The sequence below is a fragment of the Phodopus roborovskii genome, unplaced genomic scaffold (assembly GCF_943737965.1).
Source record: "Phodopus roborovskii unplaced genomic scaffold, PHOROB, whole genome shotgun sequence".
NCBI lineage: Eukaryota > Metazoa > Chordata > Mammalia > Rodentia > Cricetidae > Phodopus > Phodopus roborovskii.
The window spans coordinates 4,968,990-4,989,540 of record NW_026126409.1 but is presented as its reverse complement, the minus strand read 5'-3'; the positions used below and the strand labels follow the sequence as shown (position 1 = coordinate 4,989,540).

Below are 20,551 nucleotides of genomic sequence, written 5' to 3'. Positions count from 1 at the left end.
CCCATGACAGCGCCCTTTACCAGCAAGAAGTAGTTTGGAAAGAACAACGCCCAAATTCCCAAATATTGTTTATAAATGTTTGTTTTCACTTAAATTGGGTTGGTTATAAATGGTTAATGATCACAACCAATATCTTTTTAACAGTAAAAAGGGGATTGTGCTATAGATATGAATACTTTGTTTTGGAATGGATTTTCATTTATTGATACAATTTAAGGTCAATTTTGTGATATGTATATTTCTCTTCTTGTTTAGGTATTGTGTTTATAAAGCTCATTTAGAAATGCAATGTATAAATGTACAGATTATAGATAATTACCTATGATAGTCAAAGCTTAGAGTTAAGTTAGTTAGGTTTTTCAAGATACAAAGAGATATATTTGAGATAGAGAGGAATTCTTCAAACCTTTCAAAGACCTACAGAATATGGCATTAAAAATGGTTTAGGGTTTTTCTTGACAGTGAGACATAACTGCTCCTGGCAACACCACCTGCATCAGAAAGGAAGATGGACATTGAAGAAACTCGTTATGGAGTTTACTTCCAATATGGCAAGACATGCCAATTGGACAAGATACTGCTCTTGTCTGGACTGTTTGACTTTATGCTGTATAAACCGGACATGCAGGACCCACAGAAAAGTAACTGCTGATACAAGATGGACATTGCTACAGAGTTCCTGCTTCATGGAAGATTCTGCCAGACAGTTTGCAGGACACAGAGAAAAGTGACTGACAAACTGCCAATACAAGAAGACAGTTTAAAGTTTCCTACTTTGCTGAAGAGTCTGCTAGACACACTATGGCCTATGGGCTGAAGATGGAAGATTACAGAAGAACTTCAGGTGACTGACAGGGCAAGATGTCTCTGTCATTTCTAGAGTTTATAGATTATCCTTCTGTGGTCTTTGAAGGAATTGAAGACAGATAGTTAAGGTTATAGTTTTCCTTAGTTAGGATTAAAGATAAGTTACATAGACTTTAAACAAACAAAGATAGGATAGATGATGGAATATTTCTTCAAATCTTGCTAAATGTTAATGGAGTAAATATTGCTAACTGTGATTCTTACTTGATAATGTTGTGTGATATATTTTGCTGTTAAGGTTAACACCCTTTTTTTTATTTTAGACAGAAAAGAGGAGATGATGGGAGATGTAATTCTGTAAATATGTTTCTCATACTGGTTAATGAATAAAGCAGCACCGTTGGCCAATAGCAAAACTAGATAGGTGGGACTAGGAGATGAGGAGTAAAGAGGAAGTAGTAAGGAGGAGTCAAGATGGAGAGACTGGGGAGACAAGACGCTGGCCCCATTCCCTGGTAAGAAGACAATGTGGAAATATTAGATTAACAGAAATGGGTTAATAATTAAGACAGAGCTAGCTGATAAGAAACAAGTAATGGGCCAACAGCATTATATCAAATATATAGTCTCTGTGTGTTAATTGGGGCTGGCATGGCGGCAGGACGAGACCAGTGGCAGGAAAAAAAAACTTACTCCTTACACTGTTGTCTGTTTATGTACTAGATATGGACCCCAGATCATCATGTTTGCATAACAGGGACTTTATCAAATCAGATCTCTCCTCATCCCAGCTCATTACATTTTGTGATCCCACAGTTTTGCCTATGTTTACCTCCCAAAATCTATCCTCCACCTTTAATTCAAAGCCTCCAAAGGATTTTTTTTTTAATGCATAAAGGTATCTTAACCATTACAAGTTGAATTACTGGTGAAAAAAATAGTTGAAGTAGGTACACAAACTAAGTGAAAAAAATGTTATTTAAATAATATGAGATAATTTAAATAAGAAATGAAATAAAAGTTAAAAAATGTTTCAAAAACAAAAACAGGAGTAGGGAGAAAAAGAAACAAGAGTCAAAAGTAAGTACACCAGAGAAGTTGTGTGTAAAATCTAAAAAATAATCTGTCATAGCAATGGCCTAGGCGTAGGTGCTCATACATTACATTTCTGATACCATGTATTGCATGTTTCACGAGGTATACAGAAAAGGCAAGATAATTTTCATTCTTTAATTTTTCGTAATACTTAGAGGAATTAAGTCATGTATAAATGCAGAAATAAAAATTGGAAGAAATATGAAAGGGTTTGAATAGGAAAACAAGACATCAAAAGAATCAGGCACTTAAAATCTTGTCCCTAAAATAATCCAGTGAAACCCAAACTCCAGCTGATGCTTTCTGGCATCATTCTAAGCACTGAATTCTACCTGAATTTGGTGTTTGTGGGTTGCCCACAGACATTTCCAGGTAAGTGATTTCGTGAGTGTCAACATGGTCATATGTCAAAACCTGAGCATTCAGTTCACCAAGCTATATTTTGAAAATTAATAAGGTCACCTGAGTTTACATCTTCTTAGATAAAAATTAATATTTGTTATGTACATCATGAGCACATTCACAATGAAAAACTGCACACATTGGAACACATCAATTTCCAAAAATAGAATAAACCATATTCTCATAAGTGAACATTTTTGTTCTAATTCAATTATTGTTTAGTTACAGTTATCATTTTTCTAGAACTATCTATGTGATACAGAATTATACCCAGAATACTCCATAGTTATTTGGTGAATTGTGAGAATATGATATTAAATTACTGAAAACCTCTCAGGTAATTTTCAATTTCCTAGACATATTACCCTCCAGCAGCATCATAAGTACTTGACAGGAGGAACAGTGCAGTATAGAAAAGGACATTTACATTAATGTGTCACATTCTCTCCTTTCTGTTAATTTGTCAGATTCCTTTGGGGTCTCAGAAGATGATACAGATGTTGTAGACCATGCTAACTTACTTCATTGCCTTCCAATTCAAAAAACTCAAACTTCATAGAGATTCTGTATTGACTTGGAGCGATCACTTGCCACACACAGTTTTTGTTTGGTGGGTACTCTTTGGGCCAGCCAGGGGTGGTTATGGTGCCATTGAGCTTTGTAAGAAGTCCTCCACAAGCCGCTGGAAGGGAAAAAGAAACATTCCCCCTTAATGAAGGTACCCCTTGTCAGCACTTCCTCTTCAACACCCACCTTATCAGCACTAAGTGTAAATCAGCTTCTAGCTGTCAACTAGAGAAGCTCCATTTTACATCTTTGGGTTTTAGACAAAGAATTTTATCATCAAATCACATTCATAAGCTCTTAAACAATGGCTTGGGAATGAAAAACATTATGGCTGAAGTACTTTTAAAATTGCTTCAAATTTTGAGTGAATAATATGAAATCTGGTCCAAGTTTTCTTCTCTAAATGCATCTAAAATATCTTACAGTATCTTGATGACTGAAAAGTTAAAATAAAATTATTTTTATGAAGTTAATAAAATTATGCAAACTAAAGAAAACATATAGAGATGGGTCAGAGATAACTGATTGGTTGATAATGACTAAGTAACAATAAATAGATGACTAAAAGATTTTGATAAGTATACATACATACATATTAGATAGATAGATAGATACACAGATGACTATAAATAGATCATGATAGATGATAGATATATACTTAGATATAAATAGATATATGGAAAGAAGAATAGATGATAGATAGATGATAGATAAGAGATAAAGAGACAAATGATGATGATGATAGATTTACAGAGAAATCGATGATAGAGACAGATGATAGACAGATGGATGTTAGATAGCATAAAATATTTAGATAAAATAAGACCAAACCCACATTTTAAAATTCCATACTTTTTCCCAAGAGAAGCAAATCATTTAATCTACACTAGCAAGAAACATATAATAACAGAGAGAGCATATTATTCCAAAGCATTTCATTTAAAAAATTCTTTTCTTTGATATTTAATTATTTTTTAAAATAATTTTAGAATATTTTTAGAATAAATTTTTAGACATTGTTTCTATATCCTTTCTAGGTTCCAATTAAAATTACCAAAGTCAGAGTATCACAAAGCAGATTGAATAAAACAAGCACACACTATACATAGCTCATTACTGATTCCTAGGATGTCCAATAGTTGCCTCAATTAAATGATTTGTTTACATGCTAGTGTAAACATAGGTATGCATGTGTTTGCTACCATTTTAGTAAACAGTAAAAGTGACTGGTTCACTAATTTTTACTTGGTTTTTGATAAATGACTATGAGGAAAAGATTTATTTCTAGGAGCCACATGTAAGGAGTAGTCATGTTAATCTTGGTGACACTGCTCAGTCATACAGCACCTTCTAATGGCATTTAGGGCTTTGATCTGAAGCTACTGAAAGCAATATTTAATGTGTCATTTTCTTTCAAGATTGGTACATAATGCTCTCTATTAAAATACTTCACCCTCTTCTTAACTATGCCATTTTCATTTCTGTATCTAATGCAGAGAGGAGGCTGATATATATATATATATATATCGAAGACTTTAAAGCCGTGTCTGACTTTAAACTGTTAAGAAATAAGTAGGCAGTGTCATTTTTAAAAAGTAAGCCAGCAGGGGACATAGCATAAAGCTAGTAAGTTTACTAACTTTTGCACTTACATATAAACACAGTCAATAACAAAGGGCTCACTTTCAGAAGGCTTACAATTTGATGGTGAAATTCTGAATTACAAGAATATAAATTGTATGTGTCTGTGAAGATGAAACAGCAGAAATCTTGAGAGAGAAATTGTCTAGAGGAAATATAAGTCAATATACTCTGCATTTACAGTGCGTGATGAGGCCTGTGTAAAATGGAGGAAGGGGACTTGAGAGATGGCTCAGTGCATAGAGAGCTTGTTGCTCTTGCAGAGGACCTAGATTGAGTTCCTGGCACCAAGATGGTAATTCATGATCATCTGTAAGTCCAGTCCCAGAAAATGCAGCTTTCTCATCCATCTGATGAAGGTACCAGATATGTATGCAAAATATATATGTATGTATATATATATATATATATGTATATATATATATATGTGTGTGTGTATGCAAATATGTACACACATGCAAAAAAATAAATAATTTCTAAGTGTAATGAATGAAGAATTTAAACGAAGCAGCTTTAAGTATTGAAGAAAGAGACTATAGTTCCTGGTAACAAAAACACTGTACATAAACCCTCATGTGAGGTTTCAATGAGGAAATATTGGTAACCATGACAAAATGCCATTGTTATAAAAAATTTAACTCATAAAATATATGCTTGGCTTTAGTTAAATGCTTATATCTCTGGCAGGCTATGAAGATGTGAAGAAGGTCAAATTTGGGCTGGTTAGGCTAACAAGTGGACAAGTGTGATCTATGTATACAATTTATGAAGAAAATGATTTAAAAAAATCAATCCATTAGAAATGTGTGACTGAAGAGATGTGTAAGGATACATTCATGTACAAGGAATGGAAAGGAGGGAAGCATGTGCAGACACCGGAGGGGCTGAAGAGACAACTGAAAGGATGATGAGGGGATGGGTGGAAGCTAGATGTAGATGAAAGTAGAGCTGGAAACACATGCAGGACCCATAACCAAAGGAGGAAATGGTAGATGCTAGTCGCAAGAGACCAGGTGAGGTTTTGTGTCAGTGGTGGTCACTACAGGAGAAAATGAAGATGGGGGTGGGGAGGGACCGTCAGAGACAGAGGGGAGAGAGACAGAGACAGACTCAGAGAGGCAGAGGCAGTCAGAGAAGGAAAGAGACAAAGACTGGACCAGGAGATAGAGATAAACAACAGGAAGAGAAGGAGGGAGAGAGAAAGAGAGGTTTCACCTTCACAGGTTCTCCTGTCTGGTCCCAGTTCATAACCAGGCTCACAGGCACACTGGTAGCTGCCTAGTGTGTTGAGACACCGCTGCTCACAGCCTCCTCGGTCAGACTTGGCACACTCATCTTCTTCTATAATGTGAAGAGAGATACAAAAACAATTAGAGTGTTTAGTCTCTGTTAATGAGAATGCAAAACCTTTTAAAATGTGGTGAATAATGCCTCTGAATAAGACAGACAACTCATTACTCAACAAAGGGGTTCTATTGAATAAGTCTTTGCTGTGTGACTTGAAGGAATGAATGGTCTGAAAACCATAGAATAAGACAGAGACCAGAGAGACTAGAAACATATCTATTTCAATTATTCAACTAGTGGTTACCTATCTCACACAGTGTGTGTGTGTGTGTGTGTGTGTGTGTGTGTGTGTGTGTGTGTGTGTATGTATTTGTGTGTATTTCTGGACTTAAGGGCAAAAGAGGATTACTAAATCCCAGAGACATTTTGGAATTAAGTTGAAAAAGTACAGCATTACTTACTGAGTTCACTGTGTAATTAGTTAAATATATCTTAAAACATGCTTTTAGAAGCTAGAGATACTCCCAGCTGAATGGCAGAATGTGTGATTTGCATATGAGAAACCCTGGGTTTAATTACCAGCACAAATGCACACACACACATGCATACACATATGCTCTGTATACACATATTTCCCATGCACATACATAACATGCACACAAACACACAGCACACAAATGCCTTAAACAAAGACTATTAATAACCAGATTGAAGTGATTATACATCAAAAAAATAATGAAACTTAGTAGTAGTTGCCCAGATCTTTTAATACTTTGGTGTTTTTAATATAGATATTAAACTCAAAACATATATTTACATAAAAATATGCACTGTCTATTTCACCAAATATAGTTTGCATATAATACACAACAATTATTGGTATATAATAAACTCCAGTCCAATTGTCTCAGACTCAGATATAATATACATTATTTTAAATGTATACATTTAAATGTATACAAAAGATAAGGTACTTCATAGTTTTATCCTTCATAAATAAATTAATGTGTGAATTATGCAAATATAAGTACCTTGTGAAGTCATGCATCAGCAAAATATTCAGCACTTTGAGAACTAAATGCAGAATCACAAGAAATAATATGTTTCTATCACTGTGACATATGACAAAGTCAGAGTAATTTAAGCATGTTGCTATGTATTTTAATAAAAGCTAAAGTGATGGCTTTCTTTGCCTTTCAATTTACACAGTGAATTTCTGAGCAACTTGATGCTGTGGAATAATCCTTCTGTGCACTGTGTGAATATACATCACTATGATCAGTTTAATAAACAACCTGACTGGTAAATAACGGAACAGCATAAAGTTAGGCAGGAAAGACAAACTGATAATGAAAGGATGAGGAAGGGCAGAGTCAGAGGAATTGCCTTTGGCTGCACAGAGATTAGTAGAAATGGGTTAAGTTGTAAGAGATAGTAACAAGCCTGGGTCATTGGCCTAGTATTTACAATTAATATTAAGTTCCTAAAGAAATCTTCATCTACATCTTGTTGGAAATGACTGTGCTATATATACATACTGGTGAATTTTGGCATAAGTAAGTTTGCTAATTTATCTTATAAAAACCATGCAGAGATAAGTTTGTTTATTCTTTCTACTAGAAATTTTTATTCAAATATGATGCACTTCAAATAAGTGTCCATAAATTTCCTACATGTAAATTTGATGTTACTTTTTGCACTAAAATCAGCTTTCATTTTTTTCTATTTATATATACTAGCTATATAAAATGAGAACGTACTTCAGCTTTCAATGAACTCCAATCTAATCATGGCCAGACTCAAAGCTTAATGTCACATCTATCTCTGAACAACAACAACAAAAAACAAACAAACAAAAAAAAAACCCAAATGTCAAATTTGTAAAATGTTCCAAATTACCTTTAAAAAAGTTAGCAGCAAACCCTGCCTTGTTCACAGTCCCATCAGAAATAAACTTCATCCACAGAGTATTGGAAGTAGATCTTATATCTTCAGGTTTATCATAACCACAAAACCGTCCTATCAAAGGGCTGTTTTCACTAGTTCCATCTCGCACTTCTAGGTGGTCATAGGCACAGCTGTCATGTCTTTCGATCTACAATCAGGAATTTGTAAAAAAAAATAATCTACTCATTAATAGATATTAGTAAGAAAGGCAGTGGGAATGTTATCATGTGTTCTTACTGGAACAGCACTGACTTAGTAATATGAAAAAAAAAGACACAGTAAAGACACGTGAACACAGCGACTTAACAGCTATACTGCACAAATAGGAAAAAATAAACATAGGTAAATGCATTGACTGACTGACTGACTGAGTCAACCATATAGCTCAGGTTATCTTGGAACTATGCATTCTACTCTGGCCTCAAACTCAGCATATCCATTGCTTAGTATTGCAAGTCATGTAGATTAAAATTTAGCAAGATTAAACATTAAGAATTTTAATGCTAGATTGACTACTATTTTCAAAATCATAGTACTAACCAGTATGAAAGCAACAGAAGCACTATTGAAATTTTAAAAATAATTGCCTCTGTGCTTAAGAAACCATGTTGATAAACTGATAAAACAAACTCATTGTGTTATTTTGTTTCTATATTATAATCCATTTAATTTTTTAATTTATAGAAAATTTGCTGTTTACTTAATTACTTATTTGTACATTAAAATACCCATATGTACAAAAGTACATTTCCTGGAAAAAGGCATAAAATCAATACTTTTTTGAAATTATCACTGGTAACAACCTACAAATTTGACATTATTTATATATATATATATAAATGATAGGTATCTGAAACTGACAAATAAGCCATGAATATAAATTGCATTCACACATTGTAAATGTTTGCAATTAAGCTCCTTAGTAAGTTCCTCTTATATATAAATCTATGTATGTCTCTCTTAGGGTCCTGCTTGTTTCCTACATTCTCTAGTGATGTGGATTGTAGGCTGGTGATCCTTTGCTCTAAAGAGAAGGGCAGAAGAGGAGGGGAGAGAAGAACATGAGGGAGCAGGAAGATTGAGTTGGGAGAATAGAGGAGAACAAGTAAAGAGATACTATCATAGAGGGAACCATTATAGGTTTAAAGAGAAATCTGGCTCTAGGGAAAATGTCCACAGACTTACAAGGATGACACCAACTAAAGAAAAAATCTTAGCAACACTGTAGAGGCTACCTTAAATGCCTTTCCCCTGTAATGAGATTGATGACTACTTTATATGCTGTCCTAGAGCCCTCATCCAGTAGCTGATGGAAGCAGAACCTACACTAAATACTGAGCAGAAGTACTGGAATCCAGTTGCAGAGAGGGAGAAGTGATGAACAAAGGGGTCAAGACCAGCCTGGAGAAACCCATAGAAACAGCTGACCTGAACAAGGGGGAGCTCATGGACCTCAGACTGATAGCTGGGAAACCAGCATAAGACAGACTCAGAGCCGCTGAACATGGGTCTCAGTTAGGAGGCAGGAAGTCTATGCAACCTCTGACAGTGGAACCAGGATGTAGCCCTAGTGCAAATGGACTTCAGGAGCCCATTCCTCATGGAGGGATACACCCTTATCCTAGAGACCCAAGGGCCTAGGCCCTACCCCAAATGACCTGACAGACTTTGGTGATTCCTCATGGAAGGCCTCACCCTCCCTGGGGAGTGGAAGGGGAATGGGATGAGGACATCTTTGGGGGGCATGGGAGGATGGGAGGTAGAGGAAACTGGGATTGACATGTAAAATGAGAAAAAAAATATTAAATAAAAAAAAAGGAAAAAAGAGAAAAGAACAGAAAGCTAGAACATACTATCAACAGCTGCTTAGAGGTGAACCTAGAAAAAGGTGAGTGGTTTCTACTTAGTGAGAACTAAAATAAACTAAATTGCAACCAAAGGCATCAAGACCCACCTTTCTTTCTGTAGTTTCCAGTGATTGTTTTAGGAGGGCTCAGAGAAAGGACCACACCCAAAATCCATGCAGCCACACAATGCCTTGCTACACTGTATACATGTTCACACACAAAGGTATATATGTACATATGTGTGTGTATATATATATGTTTACATTTGCATGCACATGTTTAGAGCTAAATGACTGACAATACTCAGAATGTTTAAATAACAACCACAAATTGTGAATAGACAAAGAAAGTCTGATGTGCAAATAGAATGAAACATCATTTGTAATTAAAAGGGAAGTAATTTTTGATATGTACTACATTATGGATTAAACTTGAACTTAGGGTGAGTGAAATAAGCTAAAAGTAATTATAAACTATTCTACTTCCAAGAGACACTAGGCTACTTAATGCATAAACACTGGAAAAATAGGTGTAATAAGGGAATAGAGATAAAATAAAATAGTAGTTGACATTTACTGCTTATACAATTTTAAATGGCAAGATAAAAAGGGATCTAGAAATTGACTTCAAAACACTATGAAGAATTTTCTTTTTTTCTTATTTTTCATTATTGAGATTATAATTGAATTTCAAGATTTGCTCCTTCCCTTTCTCCCCCAAATCCTCTCATATACCCTTCCCAACTCACTCTACAATTCATGGCTCCCTTTCTCTAATTGTTATTGTGTGCATATATATATATGTATGTCTATATATATTAAAAAGATTAACATGTTTAATCTGTATAATTCTGTCTGTATGTTTTCAGGGCTGAATGGTGCATCTAAAAAATTATGAGAGTAAATGTTATATTTTATATTATTTTATTATAGCAAAAATATCTCATAAATGGTATAAGTAATTCAAGGTCTAAATATTAGTTCAATATAATATAATTAACACTGTTATTATTTAGGCATTTGTACTGGCATGTCTTTGGAGTTCTGACAGGATATGCCCTCAGCTGCTGCTACTAAGAGCATTACCTGTAATTATTTACTATGTTCTCTTTTAAAAGGGTCCTGCTGACCTCCCATCTCTCTCCCTCTCTCTCTCTCTCTCTCTCTCTCTCTCTCTCTCTCTCTGTGTGTGTGTGTGTGTGTGTGTGTGTGTGTGTGTGTGTCTCCCACTGCTCCTGTCCCTGGAGGCCAATCTTCTCCCTCCACTTTACCATTTTATAATCCTTTTCTCTTAATAAAAAACAACCCTCTGGTTGAACTCTGTCACATGGCATCTTTCTCTATGGATTTGATTTTTTTCTTTAATTACAACAAACACAATCAAATGTTAGTATTGCAATCAAATGATAAAATATAGATAATGTAACAAAATGGTATATACTTGACAAAATATTAAAAGCATTTTTGCTGTCCAGAAACATGTCAAAGAAATCACATTTGATAATTGGCCCGTTTATAGTATTAGTGGAACACCCCAAAACAATAAGTAAATGACCAGCAGATAAACATAATCTAATTGACACCTTCCTATCCTGGGTTATTAGTACATTCACAAAGCATATCTGCTTATTGTAAGTTAATGAAAAATGTTTAAAGAGACAAAATTATTCCTTTCTGCCAGGCACAGCAGAAAGGCAAAAACTCAATGTATAGTTAAGAATGCTGAAAATTATTGCAAGGACTGCTAAGGCTGTTAAACATCTCTGGCTTACATAAGGGCAGCATCAGCCATCCGGGCTATGTAACCATGCTGACAAGTCCCTCAAACTTTATCCCATTTGAATTAATGCATGTGGGGATTTCAATCTAAACAAAATGAAGCTCAGAGTTTATTTTACTTCTTTCAGTTTTGTTGGCATTTCTTTGAAGCTGTTCCTGTAAACATTTTCAGTTTCCCAATTTTTTCTCTGCTGTAATATTACATGCCAAAAGTTCTCAAATAAAACAGTACTCAAAGATCTTATACTAATAATGCTGCTGATGAAAGGCATTTAAGTGGTACAAATGAATCCCATATCTCATACAAACTTACTTTATTGGTGTTATGAGGCAATATATTCAGTAGCTAAAGAGAAAACTCCCAGTGTTGGTCCATTCAGGATACATTAAAAAAAAAAAAAAAAAAAAAAAAAAAAAAAAAAGAGTCCATAGGCTACAGACTAGGTGGCTTTTACACATCAGGAGTGTATTCTCTCTTGCTGGAAGCTGACAAGCTCATAGTTAAGGAACTGACAGATTCATCAACAGTAATGATGCTCTTCTTAGAGGATGTGTATTCACTGTGTCCTCCTCTTACAACTCATTCACAAGAGCCCTGAGTTCATTCATGAGATTCTATGCAATCACTCCTAATTACCCCAAATATTAATATCAACATGGAAGGATTCTCAAGTAATATTTTTTGAGAATATAAGTTTACAGAACATAGTACTCTCCAAATGGTATTAGTGTGACCCTTGTAAGTGGAGTTCTTAATTGGTCTAGATAATTAAAAGCTGAAGTCAAATATAGACAGAAATGCTGAGATATCAGAAAGAAGGAACTAGCCAGAACATACTTTATCTCCATAGCATCTCAGCAGACAAGAAAGCAAGATATCACCACAGACCATGTAACTAATATCTATTCCTACAAAAAGCCATGTGAAATTCATTAATAAAGAAAATCAGGGAACTCCCTGGCCTAACGAAAAAGCAGAGAAAGAACATGCAAATTAATAAAATCAGAAACTAAAAGGGGAACATTACAATGGACACAGAGGAAATCCAGACAATGTTCAGGTCATACTTTGAAAATCTGTATTACACAAAAATTGAAAATGCAAAGGAAATGGACACATTTCTGGATAACTATCACTTACCAAAATTAAATCAAGAACAAACAAACAACTTAAATAGACCTATAACCCACAATGAAATAGAAGCAGTCATCGAAAGCCTTCCAACCAAAAAAAAAAAAAAAAAAAAAAAAAATGGATTCAGTGCAGAATTCTACCAGACATTCAAGGAAGAACTAGTACCACTACTGCTCAAACTATTCCACAAAATAGAAACAGAAGGTTCATTGCCAAACTCTTTTTATGAGGCCACAATAACCTAGGTACTCAAGCCTCACAAAGATACAACTAAGAAAGAAAACTACAGACCAATATCCCTGATGAACATTGGTGCAAAAATACTCAGTAAAATACTGGCAAACCGAATTCAAGAATACATTAGAGAAATCATCCACCATGATCAAGTAGGCTTCATACCTGGATTGCAGGCGTAGCTATCCGAATATCTAACAAGTTAGACTTCAAACCAAAATTAGTCAAAAGAGATGAAGACGGTCATTTCATATTCATCTAAGGAGAAATCCATCAACACAAAGTCTAAATTCTGAACATCTATGCCCCTAATACAAAGTCACCCACATTCGTAAAAGAAACACTACTAAAACTCAAAGCTCATATAAAACCTCACACACTTATAGTGGGAGACATCAATACACCACTCTCAACACTAGACAGGACCACATATGAAAATCTATCAACAAGATTCACCATATAAACAAACTGAAAAAGAAAAACTGTATGATTATCTCCCTAGATGCTGAAAAAGCCTTCGACAAAATTCAACACCCTTTCATGATAAAGGTATTGGAGAGGTCAGGGTAACAGGAACATACCTAAACATAATAAGAACAATATACAGCAAATGAACTGCCAACATCAAACTGAATGGAGAGAAACTTAAACCAATTCCTCTAAAATCAGGAACAAGACAAGGCTGCACTCTCTCTCCATATCTTTTCAATATCGTACTGGAAGTTCTAGCTAATGCTATAAGACAACAAAAGGAGATCAAGGGGATCCAAATTGGAAAGGAAGAAGTCAAACTGTCCCTATTTGCAGATGATAGATAGCTTACATAAGTGACCCAATAAACTCTACCAGGGAACTCCTACAGCTGATAAACACCTTCAGCAAACTAGCAGAATACAAGATAAACTCAAAAAAATCATTAGCCCTACTTTTTTCAGACGACAAAGAGACAGAGAAAGAAATCAGAGAAACATCACCCTTTACAATAGCCACAAGCAACATAATGTATCTTGGTGTAACACTTACCAAACAAGTAAAAGACCTATATAATAAGAATTTTGTGACTCTAAGGAAAGAAATTAAAGAAGATACCAGAAAATGGAAAGAACTCCCATGTTCTTGCATAGGTAGGATAAACATAGTAAAAATGGCAATCTTGCCAAAAGCAATCTATAGATTCAATGCAATCCCCATTAAAATCCCACCACAATTCTTCACCAACCTTGAAAGGATAATAATCAACTTTATATGGAAAAATAAAAGACTCAGGATAGCCAAAACAACCCTATACAATAAAAGAACTTCAGGGGGCATCACCATTCCTGACTTTAAGCTCTACTACAGAGCTATAGTTCTGAAAACAGCCAGATATTGGCATAAAATAGACAGGCAGACCAATGGAATAGAATTGAAAATCCTGATATTAACCCACACACCTATGAACACCTGATTTTCGACAAAACAGCTAAAATTATACAATGGGGCGAGGACAGCATCTTCAACAAATGGTGCTGGCACAATTGGATGAGGGTGTGTAGAAGATTGCAGATAGACCCATGTCTGTCAACATGCACAAAACTCAAGTCCAAATGGATCAAAGACCTCATCAATCCAGCCACATTGAACCTCTTAGAAGAGAAAATAGGAGGTACCCTTGAACAAATTGGTATAGGAGACTCCTTCCTGAACATAATTCCAGGGGCACAGACACTGAGAGAAACAATTAATAAATGGGACCTCATCAACCTTAGAAGCTTCTGTAAGGCAAAGGACACAGTGGACAAGACAAAACTGCAGGCCACAGACTGGGAAAAGATTTTCACCAATCCTATATCCGACAAAGGGCTGGTCTCCAAAATATACAAAGAACTCAAGAAACTAGTCAACAAAACACCAAATAACCCTATTAAAAAATGGCGTACAGAACTGAAGAAAGAATTCTCAATAGAGGAAATCAAAAAGGCTGAAAGACACTTAAGAAAGTGCTCAACATCCTTAGCTATCAGGGAAATGCAAATCAAAACAACTTTGAGATACCATCTTATTCCTGCCAGAATGGCTAAAATTAGAAACACAAATGATGACTCATGTAGGAGTGGATGTGGAGAAAGGGGAACACTTCTCCACTGCTGGTGGGAGTGCAAACTCATACAGCCATTTTGGAGATCAGTATGGTGGTTCTTCAGGAAAATGGGAATTAGTTTACCACAGGACCTGACAATCACCCTCTTAGGCATATAGCCAAAGGATTCACATCCATGCAACAAAGACATCTGTTCAACTATGTTCATAGCAGCACTATTTGTAATAGCAAGAACCTGGAAGCAACCTAGATGCCCCTCAATTGAAGAATGGCTAATGAAGATGTGTACATCTACACAATGGAATACTATTCTGCAGAAAAAAATAATGGTATCTTGAAATTCGCAGGCAAGTGGATGGCACTTGAAGAAACCATCCTGAATCAGGTAACCCAGTCATAAAAAGGAACACAGTATGTACTCACTCATATATGGATTTTAGAACTAGATCAAAGGATCACTAGCCTATAATTCACACCACCAGAGGTACTAGGATACGAGGTGTATTCTAAGAGATTCATATAAAGTCCCTCACAGAACTGGGAAGGGACAAGTCCCCCAGAGCTCAGGGGAAGTGCGGGGGGGGCAGCAAATGGAGAGAGAAGTAGGAGAAAATGAGGGGGAAGAAAGGAAAACATGGATGACCAGGAAGATTGAGCCTGGTTAGGAATAGAAGACAGGAGATAGACAGACAGATAGATAGATAGATAGATAGATAGATAGATAGATAGATAGATAGATAGAGAACATAAAATAGGGAGCCAATATTAGTTTGCAGATAAAATTGAACACAAAGAAAGGTCTAGAGAACTATAAGACTGCTGCCAACTAACAATTTGAGCTTCCGTGGAAAGGCTACCATAAATGCTCTTCCCAGAGAGTGAGATCAACAACTAACTTATTCATGGAGCCCTCAACTAATGCCTGTTGGAAACAGGAGCAAACACCCATACATAAACACTGAGTCGAAATAGAACCCAGATGCAGATGGAGAGGACAAGACCAGGTGGCAGAAACACATACAGACTACTTACCTGAACAAGGAGGAGCTAAAGGGCCACCAGACTGGGAAGCCAGCAGGGGAGTGACTCAGGACCCCCTGAATATGGTTCTTAGCCAGAAGGACTGAACAGTCTAAGGGACCTTAGACAGTGGAGCCAGGATGTATCCCTGGTGCAAAAAACGACTTTGCGTACCCATCCCCTATGGAGGGATAACTGCCTTAATCTAGAGACACAGGAGAGAAGCCCTAGTCCCTACTTCACATGACCTGTCAGATCTACATGAGTCCAACTGGATGGCATTCCCCTACATATGGAATTAGGGTGGGGGGATGGGAGGGGAGGGTGGTTAGAGTGCATGTGAGAGGGGAGAGAGGGTAAAATGGAAGGAAGGAGGGAGGGAGGGAGGGAGGGAGGGAGGAAGGGAGAGGGAACTGGAATAAACATGTAAAATAATAAATTAAATAAAAAAAATGTGTTGACTCCAAAATTTAAGTTCAAGGACAAGTTAGTGGGGAAAAGGATTTCTATTTGTGTTTCCACTGAAAATGAAAAGATGTGGATTCCTTCCAGACTAATGTGGTTTGATCAAGCCAGACCACCTGAAACAGAGTACCAGTTGATCCTACATTCAAAACAGCTGGACAAAGCATGCTTACAGACTACAGCCAGGATTTCTGAATCTTCTTCGAATCCCCCATGACAGTGCCCCTTACCAACAGGAAGTAGTTTGGAAAGAATGATGCCCAAATTCCAAAATATTGTCTGTAAATGTTTGTTTTCATTTATATTGACTTGGTTATATAAAATAAATAAAAAAAGAAAATAAAAAATAAAAAGAAAATCAGGTAGAATTCTACTGTTAACACACTTCTGGACCTGGCCTTTTGTTAATGAGAGGATTGTAGAATAATATGAAAATAGCCTCTTACCAAAATGTTTACAGATTCAGTGTATCCATAATCAACATATCCATGATATCTTTTTAGAAAACATGGGAAAATACCAAATTTCATAGGGAATCATCGAAGAACCATGGCAGCTAAACTAATCCAGAGCAAGATATATAAAGCCAAAGGACTGACATATCAGATTTCAAGCTTTTTTTTACAAGACTTTAGTAATAGAAATAGCAGGATTCTGACCCAAAAGCAGATCAATGGGAAAAAAATAAAAGAACCAAACATGAGTGCACATAACAGAAGCCATCTGATATTTGACAAAGGTGCCAAAAACACACAGTGAACAAAAGCCAACATCTTCAAAAAATAGTGGAAAAGCTGAATGTCCATGGGCAGAAGAATAAAATTATTTACATGTGATAAAAGAATAACATCAAGAATATACAAATAATTAAAAACACAAAGACTCAAGAAAACAAATGGCCTAGTAAAAATGGGTTCTTTATTTTAACAGAGTTCTCAAAGAAAAAACAAAAGTTAACTAAAAAAAAATCTCAATGATTGTTCAACTTTCTTAGCAATTAGGTGAAATCAAAGTACAGCTTCTCTTAGAATTCATCTTACCCTAGCCTGATGAAAACCCCTCAGAGAGATACCATAAAAGAGGGAACCATTATAGGTTTGAAGAGAAAACTGACTCTAGAGAAATGTCCAGAGACCTACAAGACTGACCCCAACTAACAATTTGAGCAATAGCAAAAAAGGCTACCATAAATGCCCTTCCCTGATCATAAGATTGATGACTAACTTATCTGCCATCATAGACCCCTCATTTTGTAGCTGATGGAAACAGAACCAGACACACACAGCTAAACATTGAGACAACTGGAATCCAGATTCAGAGAGGGAGGAAAAGATCAGGCTACAGAAACCCACATAGACAGCTGACCTGAACAAGGAGGAGCTAATGAATCCCCAGACTGATAGCTGGGAAACCAGCACTGGACCAACTCCAACCCCCTGAACATCTCAATTAGAAGGCCTGGGCAGTCTAAGGGAACCTCTGAAAGTGCAACCAGGATGTATCTCTTGTGCACACAAGGACTTTAGGAACATATTCCCCATAAGGGGACACTCCCTTAGCCTAGAGGCAGGAGGGAGGGCCTAGTCTGTACTCCAAAAGACTTGACAGATTTTGATGACCCATTCCAGGAAGTTATCACCATCCCTGTGGAGTAGGAGGTGTTGAGGTGGGAAGGTTGTCGGGTGGCATGGGAGGGATGGAGAGGGAACTGGGATTGATATGTTAACTAAGAAATTAAAAAATTAAAAAAAGAAAAGAAAACCTCTGATAATAAATGCTGGTAGATATGTAGCAAAGAGGAGCCTTTATTTGCTGTTGGTGGAACTGCAGATTGGTACAGACATTATGGAAATCAGTGAGTAGAGTTCGTCAAAAGCTAAAAGTAAATATAACCCAGTTATTCCACTCCTTGACATATGACAATCTAGTACACAGATAGCTTACCCATGTTCTTTGATGGTCTATTCACAACAGCTAAAGGATGGAAACAACCTAAATGCAATTAAGTTGATAAATGAATCATGAAAACTCCAGTACATATTCTCAGTGGAATTGTATTCAGCTTTAAAGAGAATGAAATAAAACAAGGTTTTTGATTTGATTCCATTCATCTACCTGTCTATTTTTTCAATACCAAGTTGTTTTCAGGACTATAGTTCTATAGTAGAGCTTGAAGTCAAGGATGTGATGCCTTCTGTAGTTCTTTTATTGCACAGGGTTGTTTTGGCTATCCTGGATCTTTTGTTTTTCCATATAAAGTTGATTATTATCCTTTCAAGGTCAGTGAAGAATCATGGTGGGATTTTAATGGGGATTGCATTGAATCTGTAGATTGCTTTTGGCAAGATTGCCATTTTTTACTATGTTTATCCTAACTATCCAAGAGCACAGGAGATCTTTCCAATTTCTGATATCTTCTTTAATTTCTTTTTTTAAAGACACAAAATTCTTGCTATATAGGTCTTTCACTTGTTTGGTAAGCATTACCTCAAGGAGAAAAGGCTGGCCTTGAACTCACTAAAAATCAGCCTATGTTGTTTGTGGCTATTGTAAAAGGTGATATTTATCTGTTTTCTTTCTCAGCCCCTTTATCATTTGTATATAGTAGGGCTACTGATTTTTTTTTTTTGAGTTAATCTTGTATCCTGCTAATTTGCTGAAAGTATTTATCAGCTGTAGGAGTTCCCTGGTAGAGTTTTTTGGGTCACTTATATAAACTATCATATCATCTGCAAATAGATAAGAAAACGGGGTCAAGACCAGGCTACACAAACCCACAGAGACCACTGACCTGAACAAGTGGAAGCTAATGGACACCCCCCCCCCCAGAGTGATAGCTGGGAAACCAGCACTGGACCAACTGGGATCCCCTGAATGTGGGTTTCAATAGAAGGCCTGGGCAGTCTAAGGGTGCGCTAACAGTGGAACCAGGATGTATCCCTAGTACATGAAAGGACTTTGAGAGCATATTCTCCATGTAGAGATACTCCCTTATCCTAGATGCAGAAGGGAGGGCCTAGTCCCTACTCCAAATAACTTGACAGATTTTCAAGATCCTTTCTGGGAGGCATCACCCTCCCTTGGAGTTGGGGAGATGAGATGGGAGTGGGGTCAGAGGCATGGGAGGGAGGGAGGGAAAAGGGAGGGAGGGAAGGGGGAAGCAGGGAGGCAAGGGGGAAGGAAGGAGGGAGGGAGAGGGAACTGGGATTGATATGTAAAATAAGAAAAATAATAAGTATATATTTGAGAAAAAATTAACCAGGAAAATAAAACTAAAAATTTGTATGCTAAGTGTGTTAATCCAGACCCACAGAGATGACCATCACATATTCTTTTTTATTTGTAAACCCATTTCCTTTTCTTAGAGCACACTTGTTATTCACTGTTTTGTATATAGTTTTGTATTAAGCCTAAATCTTTTCTTTAGACTAAAAGGGGAATTGTAGTGAGGTAGTCCTTCTGTAGCACTGACCACGCCCATTGGGGGGTGGAGCGATGGGCGGAGGTGACCTGAGGAAGGAGGTCGGAGGGGGCCAGGAAGGCGCTCTCTTTCTGGCGTGACTCGGACAGGAGAGGATCGGGTTGAATTTCCTGGTGTTCATCTGTCTAGGTTGTAAGTTATTTCTCCCTGAATAAACATCTATTCGGCCTATTTGTTTATCCTGACCCTTATTTACCGCAATACAAGTGTGTGTGTGTGTGTGTGTGTGTGTGTGTGTGTGTGTGGTGTGCAACAATCACAATCATAGTTAAATAAGAGCTCATGAACTAGGAAGAGAGAGGGAAGAACATTGGGATAGTAGGGGCAAGGAGATGCAGGAGTGATAGAGATGAATAAAAGTTGAAAATAAAAAATAACAATCATTATAATGGAAACATAGTATTTAAGCCTTTCCATTTAATTTTTTGATGTATAAAATTGTTTGCATGCATATAGCAGCACATGCATGCCCAGTACCTGTGGGACTCAAAAACCTGTGGTTATGGAAAGCTATGATCTACCACATGGAGTCTAGAAAACAAATTCATATATAAACCCCAGCTCCATAGAAATAGATGTTCACACTACAATAGATTCATATAAATAGATAATAATGTAAATTAAACTAAATGCCTTTTAGAACAGCTAAGGAACATGCACAGTTGATCTTTTTATGCTCACAGTATTGTAGTTACTTATGTTCTATGAAGTTGTTGAAACATGTGAATTAACAAGTATGGATTCATTGCTCCTTGGCAAACATGG

The 20,551-nt window shown here is 36.4% G+C and overlaps 1 protein-coding gene across 1 annotated transcript in view; it reads right to left on the bottom strand.

Annotated features, from left to right (window-relative positions):
- Positions 1–20,551, bottom strand: part of Tll1 (tolloid like 1) — a 192,724-nt gene that overhangs the window by 32,680 nt on the left and 139,493 nt on the right. Inside the window, exons 13-15 of the mRNA XM_051181956.1 lie at positions 7,699–7,894; positions 5,728–5,853; positions 2,826–2,986 (exon numbers count right to left, since the gene is read on the bottom strand). Of these exons, the coding sequence (XP_051037913.1) occupies positions 2,826–2,986; positions 5,728–5,853; positions 7,699–7,894 (483 nt within the window). The remainder of the gene's footprint in view (positions 1–2,825; positions 2,987–5,727; positions 5,854–7,698; positions 7,895–20,551) is intronic.